The sequence below is a fragment of the Syngnathus acus genome, chromosome 20 (genome assembly GCF_901709675.1).
Source record: "Syngnathus acus chromosome 20, fSynAcu1.2, whole genome shotgun sequence".
In the NCBI taxonomy this organism is placed as follows: Eukaryota; Metazoa; Chordata; class Actinopteri; order Syngnathiformes; family Syngnathidae; genus Syngnathus; species Syngnathus acus.
Genome location: NC_051104.1, coordinates 3,605,426 through 3,623,436, shown reverse-complemented (window position 1 = coordinate 3,623,436; position 18,011 = coordinate 3,605,426). Strand labels below are relative to the sequence as shown.

Below are 18,011 nucleotides of genomic sequence, written 5' to 3'. Positions count from 1 at the left end.
CCATAGGTTCCCGACCCCTGCTGTAAAGCGAAAGCAGATTTTTGCAGATCTTTATTTGCCAAAGGAAAAATAAACCGTGACCATTTGAAGTGCAGCTAGGCGGCCGGACACGAGCCTGGGGTGACCCCCAAGGAGAAGTGGGCCTGGCTCATGTCTAGAGGGCTGCTGACGTGCGACTTTATGAGATGAACGTTCTTCAGACAACCTCTGAAGCCCGTCTTGACGGACAGGCAATTCTGTTTCATTCCGTCTGCGACAGACCACAAAAGACTCATGGGGCATTTCCTCCATGACCGGCAGCGACGCACTGTGTCAGTGTATCAAGCTCACCTGGGTACCCGCCCACGAACACGGGATTATTGGTCTCGGCAGAGGTGGATTGTGGGTAGGGGTTGTTGACGGAATTGTCGCGCCCGTCAACACTCAAGCTCAGGCTGTGTTTGGTCTTCCTGGCCAGCAGGCGGTGCCAGCGTCCGTCACACAGCGCAGGGCCACCAGAGGCGACCCGTACTCTGCCCGCCCCGTTATTCACGTTAAACACCACCTGAGAGCGATACAAAATACAAATAGTGCAAGTTCAAGTAGCAGACAGTATTTCACTTAGTGCCCTTACCTGTCCTTTGATCATCTCCAGTCCAATGGCGTCAACCTTGGCGCTGCTGATACCAAGCAAGACGCCTTCCGGTTGGCTGGTACGAAACTCCAGAGACACCGACATGTCAGAGCCCACCTTATATCCGTCCCGCACTGAACGCACAATGTGGCACACGTGAATGATTTCACGTCGGCTCGCTCACACTTTAATGAGCATGACTCACTCAGCACGGCGTAGCCGCTGCCGTTGAAGTAACTTCCCGCCTCCTCCTCAGTGAAACAGGAAGTGATGTCATGTTGTGAGGCCGGTTGAGAGAGATCCAGCGTGACGCCGTTCACAGTCACAGAGTGAAGACAACCTCGGAGGCTTGTCACCTGAACGGGCACATTGACTTTCCGTTACGGGTTTAGGCTTCTTCTTCGGGTGTCCTCGGCTCTTACATTTATTCTTGGGGTGATGTGCGCGGGAGGTAGTCCGCCCAGGTACAGTCTGCCGTGGACATTCAGCTGGTTCCCTCTGAGCGTTGTCGAGTCGGCAGCCGAGCCGTCCACGGAGACCGAGAGCTGGCGCCGACTGACGTCGGCGGTGATCTGGGATGCGCGCGGCGTGGTCACGTGCGCGTCTACGTTTTAGATACGCCGCGTGAACCCGCTTTCACTCACCGTGTGCCACTTTCCGTCATTCACCACAACGGAGGAGGTGACGGTGGCGACGCCCTTCCCGAGGTCCGCCGATATCAACGCCCGCCCGGTTGCCAGCCGCAGGATGGCAAAGTTCAGCTGGTTGTCGTCGGTCAGGAGCAGCAGTAAACCGTTTTGAGCTCGAGTTCGAAGCGACAGGCGCACGGACACGCTGGTGAGAACGGTACGTAAGCTCTGGCCCGACCCTGAAGCCCCGGGCAAAGTGACACCAACTCACCGCTTGCGGACGGCGACTGGCCGGATGGTAAAAGCCATGTGACTCCGCGGCGATGAACCAAAGTGAGCCGCCGTGGGCAGGAATCGCAAGTCTGACTCGGGCGTACACTACGACACAGGTCACAGGTCAAGTCACCTGCACCATCCCAAGCGTCATGTCGTTTGCAGAGCAATTACCGTGAGGTGCAAAGGCGTCGGCTGGGCAGGCGGGACAGCGGCTGACAGGTGGGAAGGCTTCAGAGTAGCTTCGACATCCTCCTCTTCTGGAAGCACCGCCCCGCTGGTTTTCTCCTCCAGGAGGCAACTGTCGAGCGCCGCGCCCTTGTACCTGACAGCCGACGACAGGTCGATGAACCTATCGGAGAGAGCCGATTCATCAAGTCGATGCCAATCATTCATCCGTGATGTATATTGAAGGTTGCGTGTGTGCATAAGACTGACTGGGTGCCGAGCACCAGGTGCTGTATGCAGCCTCTGAACATCTTGGATAGCTTCTGTAATCTGATTGGCAACTGCGACTCATCCCCCGAAGGAAGTCCTCCAATGAAAAAAGAGGCCGTGGCGACCCCGGAGAGCCCGCCCGGCAACAGTGAGGCCGATTTGACGTGGCCCTCATCGACTTGGATGGAAAGAGACCTGAGAGACGGTGGGACGTCAGATGGGTGAGGCCGCTGAGTTTCTCTTGCTGTTGCTAACCCTAACACTTACTTCCTATTAACGTTAACAATGACGGAGTGTTTTGACCCGTCAGTGAGGGATCCGCCTTCGGCCGCTGTGACTGCCACTCGCTGACCGTCCGCACCTATCTCCCCAAGCTCCGCCTCCAAAGACCCACGGAGCAGGTAGATACACAGGAAGTGCTGCAGCGAATCGAGGGTCAGTCCCGTAAAGGTTTGAATAAACATCGGGCCTTGGGGAGAACCTTACCCGTCGCTGGGCGTGGTCATCGGTGAAGGCGGCCAACAGGATTCCCGATTGGTTGTTCGATTTGAAGGAGAAGAGAAACTCCGCCTCTTGAGCGAGCAGACGTGGAGCAATCTGGATGAAGCCCGCGCTCAACATGGACACACTCCGCACGGCCTGAAGCACAACATCCTCGAGTCAAGACGCGTCAACAAAAGGAATGAGGTCAGCACGTTCTGTGCGTGTGTGCGTGCACCTCAAGAATGCAGCCTTTCCTGACTCCATAGGCATCTCTCAGCAGGTCAAAGTTCAACCTTGCAATCTCGACGTTTTTGATGCAGCCGACGTAGGATCTGGAGACTACCTGTCGCCTGGCGAGGGCATTCGCAAGTGCGAGGCGGTGATGTCACATCCTCTTGCAGGTGACCCACCGACATCGGGCGGCTCCAAACCTGATTGGTCGGGAAGCGGGAAGTCCACCGATGTAGATGGGGTCGTGGTCAGAACGGTTGAGATCGGACGCAGTTCCCGGTGACTCCGCCTCCAACACTTCTTTCTCTGATGATTGGTCAGCTGCCATGATTGACATGTAACCTAAACACACACACACACACACACCAATCAGAAGTGTGAAATATGTCAAGCGGCAGTCGGTGGGGCGGGCCGGGGCTTACCTTTGCGCCGGTTTCTTTGCAGAGTGACCTTGTACCACACGCCGGTGTTGTACTTCCTACTGGAGGTTAGGACCAGAGGACCAGACCCGAGGTCAAAGGTCAGACGGACGCAGCCCTCCACCAGCTCAATGGACAGGAAGTCCCTCTGAAGTGGACAGGAAGACATTAAAGCCAAATTCACGAGTGTCCGCGTGCGTGCGTGCGTGGCAGCCATACTGTGTTGTTGGAGGCCAGGTACAAGAGCAATCCGCCTGGCGACAGCGTTTTGAACAATAAGACGATGGATGTGGATGTGGCTCGCAGAGACTTTTGGACCAAGGAGAATCCGGACCCGTCAAAGTGGAAAGCCGTCTCTTCCGCCTGCGGGCTGAAACGCCACTTTGTGTGAGCTTTAACACGTAAGCGTGCATGGGCGTGCGCGCGCACACCTGCTGAAGCAGCCTCCACATCGTCCTTGTTGCCAAATGTAGTTCCACAGGCCGACGTTTTTCTCGTCCAGCGACGCTTCGCCCACACAGCCCCTAAAGGTAGTCCACTGCAACGCGGCCGGCCTCTGCCATCACACGCGTGTTGTTAACGTACGAATGCACACTTGCGCGCACGCCTGCTGTGCGCGTTACCCGGGTGCCGTTCGCCAGCCCTCCGATGTGGACCACCGTGGCGTTGTCAATGTGGAGAATCCGGGCCGGTCCAGGTGACGCCGCCGTCACCATCTGCGATGGCGCCGCCTCCAGCTGATGCACCGACAGGAATCCGCGAGAGCCCAGCCTACGACACGGCAGCTGCGATCAGCGATGCCGGGCGCAGCATCACCGAAGAGCGGGCGCGATCTGGTACCGTGTGGCATTGATGACGGTCCATTTGTTGTTCGCGATGTCCAGTCCCGGATATTCCAGCCTGGTGCTGCCAGAGCCGACGTCCCAGAGCAGAGAAACTTTGCCATTGTGCATCTCCGCGGCGAGGAACTCCACCTGGATGTCCGTGGATAGCCACATGGACAAGCCTGAATGCCACCGTGCGTGCGAGCGTTTGTGTGTGCGTGCGTACCGTTGTCTCGCCGCCCAGATAGAAGAGCAGATTGTTTGGACTCTCGGTCTTCAAGGTCAGAATCAAGGTGTTAAAGTTGCTGGATTGACTTTGGGGTCGGTAGGAACGGACGCAGTCGCCATCTGCCTGCACCGCCACCTTAATCTGATGACATGACAGAAGCGCCGTCACATGACACCACGCGTCGCTCAATGGCGTCAAAAGCAAAAGGACGTACAGACGCCGCTTGTCTTCTGGCCTGCTCGATGAGCACTCGGATGTCTGACAGGTTCCTGCGTAGACTTTCTCCCAGCACGCTCAGCGGCTTTATTTTGTCACTCAAATGCTGCACGCGATGCTCCGCCTCCTCCAGTTTCCGCCGCGCCTCATCGGCTAAACGAGGACAAAGCGTTATCTCGACATGTTCCGTCATCCACTGAGAGCTTCAACCAACCTGTGGTGTGTGTGCGCATCATCAGCCGATTGGTCTCTGCCACGCTCTGGTTGCTTTTGTCCACCGCAGAAGAAGAATCCTGCAGCTGCTCTTTGAGGGAGTAGAGCTGCTGTAGCGCCTCCTGCAGGCTGGAGCGGGCAAGCGCGACCTGCGACCGGGTCTCCTGCGGCTGCTGCGACCCTGAGAAGTCCACACCGAATGGATATGCTGAAATATCGCGGTGTCACGGCAAGTCACAAGTCAGCCGTCTCACCGTTAAAGAGACTCTGCAGCTCTCTGATTGGCTGACGGAGGAGGACGCCGTTGTCGTGCAAACTTTTGCTCAGCATCCGCTGTCTCACAATCACGCCGGACACCATCAGACCGATATCTGGAGAGCAGACGCTCATTTTCCGACCCATTTGCGAGGAAAGACATTGTGACGGGCAAACGCACCTTCGGCTGTCTTGTTGATCACTCGACTCTCGCGGAGCACAGCAAGAATTCCGCTCAGGCCGACCCCGCCTTCCGCTGACAGGAATTGCTGTGCTTGGTCGGTCTAACACATGCGTTGATTGGGTCAGTGACACTTTTGACTCCTTGAAAACTAAGTCCATGGGTAAATTCTCACCATATTGACAGCAAGGCCGGCGGACTTCCAAGCGTCCGAAGCAACTCGCCGAGCCTTGTTGACGCCGTTTGCGACATCGGCATCCAGCAGCACCAACCGGCTGCTGTTTTTAGAAGAGTTCCACACCGACGACAGAGCACTAACATGGGGGGGAAAAAAAAAACTCTGAACGCTGAAGTAGAGGCAGGTGAGTCTCACAGTTACCTGTGTAAAGAGAGGACGTGGCTGTCAAGCAGCTGGGCGTGGCTCTCCGCTTGGTAGACTCTTTCCAGCGAATCGGTGCTCTTCAATCCCACGACGAGATCCTCCACTTTTCGCCTCAGCAGAGGACGCCATTGATCCAGCTCGCCTCCCAGTGTGTCTGCCTGCTTCTCGCACGGCGGCAACGTAATGGTTAGCATTAGCATCTCCAGAATATCGCTTGGCAAGAGGATGTCTTACGGCGGTGACGTTGGCGAACGCCTCCATCAGGTTGACCACGTCATTTAGCAGCAGCTGGCTGGCTTCCATCACATCCTCCACGCACATGTGCGCAAAACTGACGTTCTGGTAGGCTGCCTGACATGGGCACGCACGCACACACACACACGCACAAGACTTTTGAACAGTGTTGTGTATGTGTGTGTGTGTGAGTGTGTGTGTGTGTGTGTGTACCTGATAGCGGGCACGCAGAGTGTTTGTGGCGTTTATCACGAGGTGCGTTTGATCGTTATCTTTTGCAGCATCTTGCAGGCGTGTTTGCACTTCTCGCAACTTTTGCGCCTGAGCGGTGAGGCTGGCGACGAGGAGGCGGAGCCTGTTGCCTGTGCCAGGAAGGAAGTGGCGTTGGAGCGACTCCAGGAGAGACTCTGACAAACTGAAAGAAAGGGTCAAGGGTGAAGCAGCATGGGGCTCTCTCAGTCACAGGGCGAGAGTGCGGCGGCAAACGAAGATATACCTGAGCTCAAGACGTGCCGAGCTGGCGGCAGCGCTCAGATTGACAGCTCGCATGCTATCCATCGCGGAGACCATCTGGTCCAGGAGGCGTGTCCGATCAGCCGTTTCGAGCCCCTCCTGGGCGGCCCGATTCAGTTGCTCCGCCTCCCCGGCGAGTGCTGCACCCGTCACAAGTCAGCGAGTTCCATTTGGAGGAGGTTGCGATGACGAAGGTGGCTCACCTTCAATCCGGTCTTGAAAGCGCTCAATCTTTTCCATCATTTGACCCGCGAGTGACAAGCTGTCGTTGGCTGCCACGCCTGCTTGCTCCCACTCACGTGACACACTCGTGGCCTGCCAATCAGATCAAAAGCATGTACTCTTTCTCACGCTTCATTGGCAGAGATGGTCACGTAACCTAAGCATACCTGCTTTATCAAAATGCCAAGGTCAGAGGTCAGCTGCGTGGAGTCTTCTTCCATTGCGTACAACTGCACCTCCAAAGACGTCCGTTCTGAAAACAAGAGCTGACAGACGCAGCGCTTCAAAAACACTGAAAGGCAAGCCGATCTTTGTCCATCTATCTGTGAAAAGCCTCGCCTTTTGTCTCGACCTACCTGCATGTCTCTGGTCCGCTTATCGAGCACCGCCAGCTGGCGGTAGGACGTCACGGCGGCACTGCTGATGTTTATGGCTGGCCATCGCGCGAGCATTCGGTCCAAGTCGTCCAGGAGAGCGCCAGCGCAGCCGTCGTCACAGGCTAGACGCAAACCACACCAGATGACGGCGACGTCTGCTTACACGGTCGTGCGTTTTCGGGACACTCACGCAAGCACTGGCTTCCCTCCAAGACGTGTCGCTCCTCACATTGCTCGCACGTTGGACCCTTGAACCCGGCTTTGCACCGGCACCGGCCGCTCAGCGGCTCGCACAGCGGATGCAGGGACCCCCACGTGCTACAGCTGCATGGGGTGCATGCCCCCCCCAGCAATGAGGGGTTGCCGTAGTAACCCAGAGAGCACCTGCATTGCGACAAGGAGATTCATCAACTTCTGTATATCAACGGGACTATACCAGTGGACCTGCTAGCTGGACGTACTGGACGAGACCAGAAGTGGTCTCATCTCGGATCGGGACTTACCGCTCGCAGTAGCGCCCCTCATATCCCGTCAGACAGGAAGTGCAGTGAAAGTCTCCGAGCGTTCCCTCGGACACACAGGTGGGACTGAAACTACACCAGGCGTCCGCTGTTGTTATTTGCGTCCGGGAATGAACGGCTGACCCCACCGAAGCCAAAGGTTCACCTGTTGTCCACTCGGGGGCAAGCGCACGGTGAGCAGTCGTCGACGGAGCCGCTGACGTTCCCGTAATAGCCTGGGGAGCACAACTCACAGCTGCTCCCTTCGGTGTGATGCTGGCACTCCTGCGAGACAAAGGAGCCGATGAAACCCGCCCTCGGGTCGCTTGGACCGGCGCGGCGCCCGCTCACCTGGCAGTGGCCGCTGTGTGTGTCGCAGCTGCTGCTATGGTTGTTGCAGCGACACGCCACGCATGGTCGCACAAAAGCAGACTTGCGGGCCTGTGGCGGCAATTCTGACAGCGGCTGGTGGAAGAAACCCGGCGCGCATTCCTACGCGCCGACAAAGATCAATAAAGGAGGTTCCCCGCGGTTACCGCGGCGACAAAAGCACCCCACTTTACCTGGCAGGACATTCCGGCATAACCCGGCGGACAGACACACGACTCAATCAGTCTGGCCGCGCCCGACCCAGTGCCCGACTCGCCGGCTTCTCGTTCTTCCCGTGCCGTTTCCATGGTGATGTTTGAGATCCTTGAGGGGCTTTTCGTCAGTCACCCAATCGCAGCGCGCCGGTCGGGATGGTCACTCACCTGCTCTGTTGCAGTCGCGTCCCGTACGAAGCCTTGACCAGAATGTACTGCAAGTCGCCGAGCACCGACATGAAGTCGCTGTGACTGACCGCCTTGTCGGACACCGAGTTGAAATACCTCCACTTGTGCTGTGGATCACACACGCGGAAGAACGCTGTAAGCACGTGGTCCGGTCCGGAGTGGCAGCAAGCCAGCCAGTACCTCTGTCAGCCGGATGTCATGCTGGGTCCTGATGCCGCTGTCAGGGGCGGGTATGTCGGTGTAGATGAGCAGCTTCCTCAAGGCTCCTCCCCTCATCAGCACTTGAGGCTCCTGATCGGCCAGACCTCTCACCTCCTCCGCATAGAAGCTCACGACATAGGACAGCACGCCGCCGTACGACAGCAGCTGAAAACACACGTTGAGAAGTCGCAAGGAGCGAACCTGAGGTTGAAGATAAGACGGAGTTGTGTTTACCTGCTGGCCTTCAAATTGGGAGGGCAGCTTCCAGTAAAGAGGAGCGCTCAATCCGCTCCTGTTCAAGTGGCGGCTGTCCAGCACTATGTCACCGCCCTGCTGGTAGACTCCAGTCGTGACACCCTCCAGGTTTGACTGGCTGACCAAGGGCAGCGGCAGAGCAGGGAGGCCGGCCAACGTGATCTATGGCAACACGCCGTGCCCACATGTGAGGAAGCAAGCGCCTTTTGGATTGAGCCTTGACCTTTGAGGTTACTCACAGGAGCTCTGGCAAGGCCGGCGTGCTCCTGGCATTCGCGACTGAGTCCAGAACAGAAGCACGGAGAGCAGCCGTCCGGATTTGCTGACGACAGCGCGAAGAAACCCGAAAAGCACTCGTGGCAGCGTTGCCCCGAAACCGCCGCCTCAAAACACACAGGCATACGCTCAGTCCGCATGTTGTGAGACCGTTTTCAGAAGCACACGCGCGTTACCTTGCACACACACTGGCCGCTGGGTTGGCAGTTGCACACGCCGAGCGTCTGATTGCACGAGTCCTCTTGGGTTCCGAGCGGGTCGCAGCCGCACGGCAAGCACGCTGGGTAACCGTAGTGACCGGGAGCGCACAGGTCACATGACCTGCCAGAAAATCCCTCTCTGCACAGACACTGGCCATCGGTCAGCTCGCACTGAGAGGCGGAGCTTCCGTCTGGGCTGCAGTTGCAAAGCTGAAAGGATGGAGGGGATCAGGATCACGTGCCGAGAGCGTGTGCGTGCGCGCGTGGGTGGGTACCTTGCAGCCTGTGGTGGGATGGTGACCCCAGTATCCCGCCTCGCAGGTGTCACAGGTGTCGCCCTCTGTGTGTGGAGGGCAGATGCACTCCCCAGTTTGGTGGTGGCAGTTCCCGCCCATGTGTTTGCACTTGCACGCTGGGTGAGGACAAAGAAGGCAGCGTGGGGCATAAGAAGACCGAGGCGAGTGAGCCACGCTTACCTCTGCAGCCGTTGGCACGGAAATCAAAGTAACCGCGGCTGCAGCGGTCACACTTATCTCCGTCGACACCGAGCACGCATCGGCAGCGGCCATCCGCGTCACAGGACTCCTCCAAAGACCCCCTGGGGTCACAGCCGCAGGCCAGGCAGCCCTGGCCATCCTGCGGTGCAAAGAAGCCCGGCTGCAGCCGAGCGTCACGTTACTCGTAAGCCATTGATCGGAAAGCGCACAAAGGAATCTTGTCCTACCTGGCAACGGTCGCATGCCCGTCCCGTCGCATTGTCTCGACATTGGCATTGGCCCGATGCGACATCGCAGACGCTTGACAAAGATCCGACGACGTGGCAGGCGCACTCTGTCAAGAGGGAACATCTGATGAGTCAACGTCTCTCAACTCTCAGGCTCCAAACTCAAAGCAGCCAGCGAGTTCAAGCCTCGTTCGTCTCTGCTGTTATTTTAGCCATGCCGATGTCTACATGGGGGCTCCGGTGTTAAGGTGCCACCCATTATTCAAATTAGCTGGCAACTGGCTGGTTGGTCAAGAGAGCAGAAGATGACGGCGGAGCGAGCGAGGGAGGGAGGGCCGCTTATGTAAACGGCAGGGGCGGGCTTGTCAAGATTCTCTTCAATTGCGGCTCTCTCAAAATGTGTACGGTTTGCACTTGATGCCAGAAAAGAGCAACGCGTGACAGCATATCAAAGGGGTCAAAGGTCAGCTGTAATCCGGATTCAGGGAGCTCAACATTCCTCCGGAATCACACCTTGGCAATTCTTTCGGTGCACGGCGTCGCCATAGAAACCGTCGGCGCAGATCTCACAGTGCCGCCCGGCCGTGTTGTTGTGGCAACGGAGGCACTCCCCGTTGACGGCGTCACAATGGCCCGCCTCCTCGGTGTCCACGTTGTCATTGCATTGGCAGCGTACGCAGGACCCGCCCACTACCTGCGGGTTCCCGTAGAAACCGTCGGAACACCTGGCAAGGTGAAGACAAGGTGTCACGCTGCAGTCCCGCTTCAGCTGCACACATGCATTCTCCTTACTTGTGACACGTGCTCCCGGTGTAGCCTTCCTGACACTGGTCACACTTCACCAGACCAGAAGTGTCCAGAGAGCACGTCAGACTGAAACTGCCACGCAAGGTAGATTTGGACTTTTGCTGTTCTTCACGGTTGGGCTCAAAAAGAGCAAGCGACGAGACCCACCTGTTGGACGCCTCCGTCAGGGGACACGCGCAACGCCGACAGTCATCCGCTGTGCCCTCGGTGGCATCGCCGTAGAAACCGGGGAGGCACTGATCGCAGTGGGGACCCGTCGTATGATGGCGACAGCCCTGAGCGACAGATGGATGCTGCTTGTCTCGCGAGAAGAGGACCAAGGAAACGGTCACTGAGTGCAACTCACCAAACACACGCCGGCGACATCGCAGTCGGAGGCGTGGTCATTGCATTCGCACGGCATACAGTTCCCTCCGAACAAAACTCCAGCCACCCTGTAAAAGCCCGGGAGGCACGACTGGGCGCACGGAAAGACACTCACAGATCGAGGGCCCTCTTCCCAGCACGCAAGCTAGAGTCATGAGCTCACCTCACAGGAAGTTCCGTTGTAGCCCCACGGACATTCGCACGTTTCCACGGCAACCGCCCGGACACCAGACACAGACAGAGAGTCGGCTACATCGAGGGACGCCGAGACGAGGCTGAGGAGAAGCGAGAGAGGGGAAAAGCGTTGACAGACGGGGTGGCCGCGCGCACGGCCGACGGGCCCTCGCGGCCCGGCGAGTCCTCACCGCACATCTCCGCCCGCAGAGGCGTTGAGGTGAACTCTGACCCTCAGCGATGTCACCTCAGCCAAGACGGACAGCAGGTCGTCACGGCTCACCGGGTCGCCCGATTGCTGGTCTACAAATCGATTGGGGAGCACGCGGACGGCGACGGAGCGCTTGGCCGAAGGCGAGAGGACCAGGACGCGAGGCGACGACAGCCGGAGCGCTCGCCCGTTGCCCTGCAGAGGGCGAGAAATTGCGTCACCCTGCTCCGCCCTCCCAGTCTCACCGCTGTACTTGAGCTACCTGAACGATGACGTTGGTGCTGGCCGGGACAAAGTTGTTGTCCAGTGAGCCGCCATAAGCGACAGAATAGTTCAGGAGACCGCCGTAGGACGACAGCTGAAAAAAGGAGACGTGGTGTCACGCCATCCGGACGAGGACCGACGCGGGACGATTGGGTACCTTGTTGCCGAGGAAACTGTCGGGCGCCTCCCACCGCAGCTCTTGTGTTTGACCATGGCTGGAGGAGAGGTCGCCGGAGGCGGGAAGTTGGTGAGTCAGGTTGGTGTGGACAGAAGAGGAAGGGTGGAGCCAAGCGGCCGCCGAAACCACCTGTTGACAAACAAGTTGTCGCGGCAGTAATCAAATGAGACTTTTAATTAGAACTACTTTTTGTTTTGTCTGGAGTTTTGTTTTTTCAGGGTGGCTCGTTTTCCTTTTTTTGTCTTTTTATTCAATTTGGTGAACGAAAATGCTTTGTCAATTTTAGTAGGAATTATTTGGTTGACTAAAACGTGTACCTGCGCGGCCATCCAAGTGGAGCTTTCGCAGACGTCCGACACGCCGAAGCAAAAGCAGTCGGTGCAGCCCAGCGGATTGGCAGCTTGCAGGTTGTAGAATCCCGATTTGCACAAGTCGCAGTGGAGCCCCGCCACATTGGCCTGAAGGGGAGCAAAAGTTGAAAAAGGCGTCGGGCGCCACCTCGGCCATCCGACCTACTTTGCAAACGCAATCGTCGTCACACGGGTCGCCGTTCACGCTGCCCGCCGGGTTGCACTCGCAGCGAGCGCAAAGGGGAAAATCTCGGAATCCAAAGGCACAGTGGTCACACCTCCGGCCCGCAAACCCCTCCTTACATGCACACTGGCCCGCGCTGGCGCCTGGAGCACATGCACACCGACACATACGCGGTTAGTGGCTCCATTTCTGACGTCAGGTGGGCCTCGCACCCGCAGAAATGATCAATGACACAAATTGAATGCAAAAATGAAGTATTGGTGGCAAAAGCAGAAAATCACCCGGCCAAGTACCGTCTCTGGTGCAGATGGAAGACCTCGCACCTCGCGGGTCACAATCACACTCCAGGCACGGCCACTCGGAATAAGGAGAAACCTAAAGTGGGAAGTGTGAGTTGTGAGCGGCCGCAGGTTGGTGCGCCGCCGGCGCCGCTCCGCGCTTACCCGCTCGGGTCTGTAGTAACGCTCGGCGCAGGTCTCGCAGTTGACTCCGGCCGTGTTCTGCCGACACTCAACGCAGACTCCGCCTCCACGACGAACGCCGCCCATGTCCACGCTCAAGCCGAGATCGGCGACCGTTTGATTGTAGACGCAGTCGCTTGCTTTGTTGTGACAGTTGCACTCTGATTGGCAGGCGCACAGAGAAATTGTTAAATTGTTAACCACTAGCAACATGAAAGTCTGCAGATCAGGAAGACGCGACACGGAATGCCAAGTGTTGCACTGTTTTGTTCTTACTTTCACATGTGTTTCCCACAGAGATAGTTCCCGGTTGCCATGGTTGCTGGTGGTATCCGGGGCAACAGTGGTCGCAGCTCACTCCGCAAGTGTTGTGTTCGCACACACACTGTAGTTTCTGCACACACACGCGTTTCACTAAACTTCCCAGAGAGTCGGTGGCGACGAGAGCACGGTGTCACCTTGGTCACAGGATCCAGAGGACAGCTTCGGGCGTGTCCGTAGCAGATGCACATCCCCCCCACTGAGATGTCTTTGATGGAGTAATAATACTGCAGGAAGAAAACACCAGTTGAAAAGAGCACCGGGGCGTCCGTCATGCTCGGACGACGCTGGCCGTACTCGGCGCGTTACGATGGGGTCGATGTCTCGAGGGTCGTGCACGCTCAGAGTCATCAAGTCGGCGTTGAGCGTCCGGATTCGCTGGAAGCGAAGTCGGATGAAACGGGCCGAGGTGAAGTTCAAGAGTTCCGAGGTCAAATCATCCGCACCGGGTCGACTGTTGATCAGTGATGTGTGGATCTGAGAGAGACAAGAGACGGACGGGAAGGAGCTGCTCCAAATGAATAAGATGGGGCGGCCGAGTGGGCGGGCGGGTTCACCTCTCCGTGCTCCAACGGCTCCAGCCTGGAGTAGTAGGACGTGCAGATGACCTCCGTGTCGCCTTTGTAGGTCGGCGCTCCAAGCCTGGGTGCCACGTTGTAACGAGACAAGCACTCCGAGTCGCTGATGGCGTAAAACTGCCACGGCTCGAAGGTGACGCCATCCACCGAGCGCTCCAGGATCCAGTTCCCTGTCGGAGAAGACTTTGCTTGGACCTCCCGTCTCGCCATTTGACCCGAGTTTGTCGAGCAGAGAAAAACGCACTGACCCGGTCGGGGAGAGTTGGCTGCCTTGATGATGATGTAAGCCACTTGGAAGACCTGCAAAGAGCGGACGAGACTCAGGGGCCGCGAACGAGGCGACGCGCCAAAGGTGACGCCCGGCCGCGGTCCGCGCCGCACCTGTTTCAAATCCAGCGTGATGGTGACCCAGTGGAATTGGCGCCCGTTCTTGATGCTCGGACTCTGCCACCATCGGTTGGTTCCGTCGATGGCGTTGGTGATGGGATGGCGTTCTGGACAAAGTGGCAAAAGGCAACTCGTTTCCAAAGCGAGAATCGCGAGCTCTCGGCCGCCTCCGTACCTCCGAGCAGAAGGGAATTGCCATCGCACTTGGGGCAGTGAGGGTTCTTGATCAAACGCCCGGGCACGTGCTCCACCAGTTTGCAGTAAACTTCCGCTCGCGGCTCTCCACAGGTGGCGTTGCTGCTGATCTTGGCATTGGTGGCCAGGTTCAAAATGGCCGGGAACAGACCTGCAAGGCAAGATCGCAATCGCTCATGTTCATCCGAGATACTTGACCCAAACATGTAGCCATTGGAACAAAGTTCAACAGAAGGAATGAAATTTCACAAGGCCAATATTTTGAAAGGACTTTTTTGTCAAGGCCGAGACGCAGCTGGGTCTTGCTCCTCTGGAGCTAAAGTTTTAAAGATTCCCTTGCCTTGAGGTTTCTGCCTCCTTCTTGACATTGCAGGAAAAAGCCAAAGTAAGCTGATAAAAGCCAGACGACACTCGACCGTCTTGTGGGCACAGCTGTGAAGGTGCGAGATCATCGGCCGGGTGGGCTCACTCCCTCTCTCTCGCGCACACACACAATTGTATTGAGGAGCCTTGTGAGGGGGCAAACACACTTTTGTTTGGTGTGTTTGTGTGCGGGGGAGGGCGAGTGCTAACACTAATTGTCAGCCACACACAGATGCAGTGTGTGTTTCCCTGCAGGGGATAAATTGTGGTTCCGGAAAGGCGTAAAATGACTCTCACGTGTTTGTTTGGCACACGGGATATTTCGAGTTGTGGGAATGATGCGGGAGGCAGCATTTGCGAGGTCGAGCGCAAGGCGAGTGACCGTGAGAGCGCATCTCCGAGACTAAACGTGGAGCTGCATGTTCCTTGTCAAGGTTACAGGTGGTGAGCCACTTTTTCAACTTTTGGCTCGCGCACGCGGCACTCGTCGCACAATTAAGCTCTTTCTCTGGCCCTCCATGCGCCGCTTTTAAAGCGTGTCGGCGATCTGGTCAAGACGGACTTCGGTATTGACGGCGCTAACATTTTGCGAGCTCTTGACGCCATTTCTGCGTTTCTATGACAATGAGAAAGAGTCTCACCTCGCTGCTGGGAAGCCGTTTGCTGCATCAGCAGCATCAACACGAGCAGGTTCATCGGGAAAGTCACGCCGACTTGAGTCAGAGTCAGAGTGGAATGCGCGCCGGCCGGCCCCGCTTCAAGAATGTGTTGCTGCGGGCTCTGGGCCGCATCCCAATGTGATTTCATTCATTCTCTTGCCGCGGGGGGAGGGGAGGACCGTACCACTCCCCGGGGGAAAAGGGGCCGGCTCTTCATTTCCGAACAAATCTGCACTCGATCCGCATTTCATCACCTTTGCATATTTAAGACGGACTCTTGCATGTCATTGTTGAATGCATGTCTTTGTTGCTTTGTCTTGCTTGTCCAAGAAATCATTTCTGTATGTGAAACACACAAAGCAGGAAAAAAAAAAGCATTTGATGGAGTTAACGAGATGACAACTACCATTGTTACTCAGATTTACTCAAGTCATTCGTTTGGCTTTTGTGACATGCACTTTGTTTCGGCTACATTCTGCAAGTGAGTGCAGATTCATGTCTGAGAAAGAGTGGTGGTGGTCTTTGTGGGATGAGGGTGGGGGTCCTCTGCCCTGGCAAGCTAGACCCACTAAGCATTGAGTTCCTCTCCTCGCTCAAACTATTTTGTGGGGGTTGGGTGCCTGGTTTTACTTGGAAGTGATGAATGGCGGCGCCCCCTAGTGGTAGCAGGCAAACTTTAAAATACAAATCCCAACTGCAATGAAAATGTACACATATGTGAACAAATGTAAAATGCCGCACAGTATGATAAGTGTTCCCACTGATAAAAAAAATGGTGTAAAGCGTAATTGTTTGGCGTTGTTGTCCCTAATTAGTGTCCGTGATTGTTCATGTAGCAATTACGTTTAACAATAGAGCAGCATTTTGAACATAGTGAAAGGACTGGCAGTGGTAGCTAAAAAAATCGGCAAATGTTTCATTATTATACTTTTGGACGTGACACACGGACACACAATGTCGACAGATATCAGTTAAACCTGTCAAATGTTATTTGTCTCGAAAATGGTGCTTACCTCCTTTCCCACTGCTGACCCCGCATTCGAGGCGATCGTCAACAACAAAGATGGCTGATTTGTTGTTCTCGTTTATCAAAACACATTTCCTCCAACAAACCTTCACAATTTTCTTAATTTATGTAAATCAAGAAATATTATATCTTCAAAGCATTTAATTAATTTCACCGAATAACTTTATGCAGGTGGATAATGGCATGTCTTCACGCAGTCAGTACAAATTATTTTCAGTCACTAAATTAATGTAACAATGAATAAATGAAGCTAAGTATATGTCTAAAATTATAAATTACTTTTAACCCTTTCAAAATGAATGTTAAACTTCATTACGATCTTGGAAAATTAACAATAAATTTATATTCATGACAGAATAATCATTTTTTAAGTCAAAAGTGTTGAAACACTGGCTTTATTTCAAATTCATTGCATTAAAGCGTCATTCGAACCTAAAAATTATAATGCTATAACTAAATCTACATCTCTCTTACAAGTATGGCTATAGCAGAATGACGAGTAAATTTTGTTTTTTTGTTTATTTTCACTTCCAGTGACTTCCCAGTCGTTCTTGCCACCTCAGTGCTCGTGTCCGGTGGGGCTGTCGTAGCCCAGCGTGTTCCCCAGGTGCTGGTGGGCAAAGAAGGCCCGGGCCATCTCGTTGATGTGGTTGTAGGCCCCGATGGACTTGAAGTACTCTACATAGTTCCAGAAGTCCGAGGTGGAGTACGGCCAGTAGGGGACGGCGGGTGGTTCATCGTACGGCACTGAAGACCGAGAAGGCCACACTGTACATGTTTTGTCACGTTTTTTTGTATTTCTAATTAAATATATTAGAGTCAATTCAATCAATTCAATCAATGCTTAAGTTTGTTGTTGATTTATTTTTGAAAATCTTGCCCAACTTCATTACTAAAAAGTAATATTATGATGTGTTGATTTCAAAAAGTGATAGGAGAGTTCAATTTGTCCTTTACCTCCCTCAGGGATGACCCTGGCCTCTGTGGAGCAGGAAGGAGCGAGCGAGAGAGACAGACAGAGAGAGAGAGAGAGAGAGAGAGAGGAGAAAAATAAACACTCAGCAAGCATTCCGAGTACGGCCATACACAAAGACGGGATTCAGCTCGGATAGACTTTTAGCCGACCTGTGAGCTTCTCCAAACAAATAATCTTGCCGCAAGACACACACGCACACACACACACTGAAGGTGGAGGAATTCAGCACACTGCAGACAGATGCGTCTTTGTACACGCAATGCAAAAAAACAAAAAAACAAAAACATATGAAGCATTATAATAGACAACTATTAAACGTTGAGTATTATTGCACCTCTGTATAAATTTTTGAGAAAATTACAAAGTAAGTTTCAAAAGTGTCCTTACCGCTGAGGTGGAAAACAAAGACACAAAGTAAAACAGTGAGGCAAAGCAAAGTCTTCATGTCGCTGCCTTAAAATGAAGACAAACACAGGAAAAGTCAGACCGCAACGATCATCCAGCGTTCAAAATTGCAATTCAGCATTTAAGGGACATTACGAGTAGAAAATGTCCATACTTCGGGAGAAGTATCAACATGTTTTTTCTGATGTACCTGTTGGGAGTGTTGCTGTTGATCTGCTGCTTGGGATTGGTCTTCTGCTGCAGCCTTAGCGACCGAGTGGAGAACAACCCCCCCTTACACACACGCACACACACCTGCACATGCCCACTTGTGAAAAAGGATGTAGTGCATCCACAGTAAAGTCCTTTTTGATTGGTTCAAGTGTCAAATCATTTAACCAATCAACATGCTACTTCACAACCTCAAATAATAAAGGTCAACCTCACGATCGCTATCATCTTCCA

The 18,011-nt window shown here is 54.8% G+C and overlaps 2 protein-coding genes across 3 annotated transcripts; both read right to left on the bottom strand.

Moving 5' to 3' along the window:
* Positions 1-36: 36 nt before the first annotated feature.
* On the bottom strand, positions 37-15,488 carry lama1 (laminin, alpha 1). The gene is made up of 64 exons (XM_037280419.1): positions 15,142-15,488; positions 14,118-14,288; positions 13,937-14,049; positions 13,804-13,855; positions 13,535-13,725; positions 13,275-13,454; positions 13,115-13,204; positions 12,933-13,050; positions 12,639-12,817; positions 12,489-12,570; positions 12,178-12,338; positions 11,979-12,119; positions 11,641-11,790; positions 11,482-11,577; positions 11,200-11,414; positions 10,998-11,109; positions 10,815-10,925; positions 10,616-10,743; positions 10,454-10,540; positions 10,175-10,386; positions 9,662-9,768; positions 9,414-9,594; positions 9,213-9,349; positions 8,914-9,147; positions 8,701-8,844; positions 8,441-8,623; positions 8,186-8,371; positions 7,985-8,112; positions 7,796-7,925; positions 7,584-7,724; positions 7,399-7,517; positions 7,236-7,325; positions 6,923-7,116; positions 6,712-6,854; positions 6,523-6,621; positions 6,337-6,448; positions 6,117-6,273; positions 5,834-6,035; positions 5,621-5,737; positions 5,384-5,547; positions 5,180-5,318; positions 5,005-5,107; positions 4,823-4,939; positions 4,570-4,749; positions 4,354-4,508; positions 4,137-4,280; positions 3,927-4,060; positions 3,710-3,857; positions 3,518-3,642; positions 3,306-3,456; positions 3,090-3,234; positions 2,868-3,009; positions 2,672-2,786; positions 2,440-2,592; positions 2,221-2,372; positions 1,954-2,148; positions 1,690-1,867; positions 1,514-1,620; positions 1,258-1,447; positions 1,036-1,185; positions 819-969; positions 614-747; positions 331-544; positions 37-250 (listed from the first exon to the last, which is right to left on the bottom strand). Exons 1-64 carry the CDS (start codon positions 15,305-15,307, stop codon positions 96-98), a joined length of 9,300 nt encoding a protein of 3,099 aa, XP_037136314.1. The 5' UTR covers positions 15,308-15,488; the 3' UTR covers positions 37-95.
* A 1,219-nt stretch (positions 15,489-16,707) lies between these two features.
* Positions 16,708-17,876, bottom strand: LOC119139640 (otospiralin-like). 2 transcript variants are annotated; one of them, XM_037280495.1, is made up of 4 exons: positions 17,722-17,876; positions 17,550-17,615; positions 17,144-17,167; positions 16,708-16,933 (listed from the first exon to the last, which is right to left on the bottom strand). In XM_037280495.1, the coding sequence occupies exons 2-4, from the start codon at positions 17,605-17,607 to the stop codon at positions 16,746-16,748; spliced, it is 270 nt and encodes an 89-aa protein (XP_037136390.1). In that variant the 5' UTR covers positions 17,608-17,615; positions 17,722-17,876; the 3' UTR covers positions 16,708-16,745. The 2 variants fall into 2 exon arrangements, with proteins under 2 accessions (XP_037136390.1, XP_037136389.1); XM_037280494.1 differs by having other exon boundaries at positions 17,758-17,876.
* Between the last annotated feature and the right edge of the window lie 135 nt (positions 17,877-18,011).

What these genes read in the sequence shown, in the direction of transcription:
- LOC119139640 (XM_037280495.1), bottom strand. Translation starts at nt 17,607, where the DNA reads ATGAAGACTTTGCTTTGCCTCACTGTTTTACTTTGTGTCTTTGTTTTC. An exon ending in CTTTGTTTTCCACCTCAGCG is followed by an intron (nt 17,168 to 17,549) that starts GTAAGGACACTT and finishes CCTGCTCCACAG; the next exon opens with AGGCCAGGGTCATCCCTGAG. An exon ending in CAGGGTCATCCCTGAGGGAG is followed by an intron (nt 16,934 to 17,143) that starts GTAAAGGACAAA and finishes CTCGGTCTTCAG; the next exon opens with TGCCGTACGATGAACCACCC.
- lama1 (XM_037280419.1), bottom strand. Translation starts at nt 15,307, where the DNA reads ATGAAATCACATTGGGATGCGGCCCAGAGCCCGCAGCAACACATTCTT. An exon ending in AGCCGTTGGAGCACGGAGAG is followed by an intron (nt 13,455 to 13,534) that starts GTGAACCCGCCC and finishes TGTCTCTCTCAG; the next exon opens with ATCCACACATCACTGATCAA. An exon ending in CCACTTGGATGGCCGCGCAG is followed by an intron (nt 11,791 to 11,978) that starts GTACACGTTTTA and finishes GTTTGTCAACAG; the next exon opens with GTGGTTTCGGCGGCCGCTTG.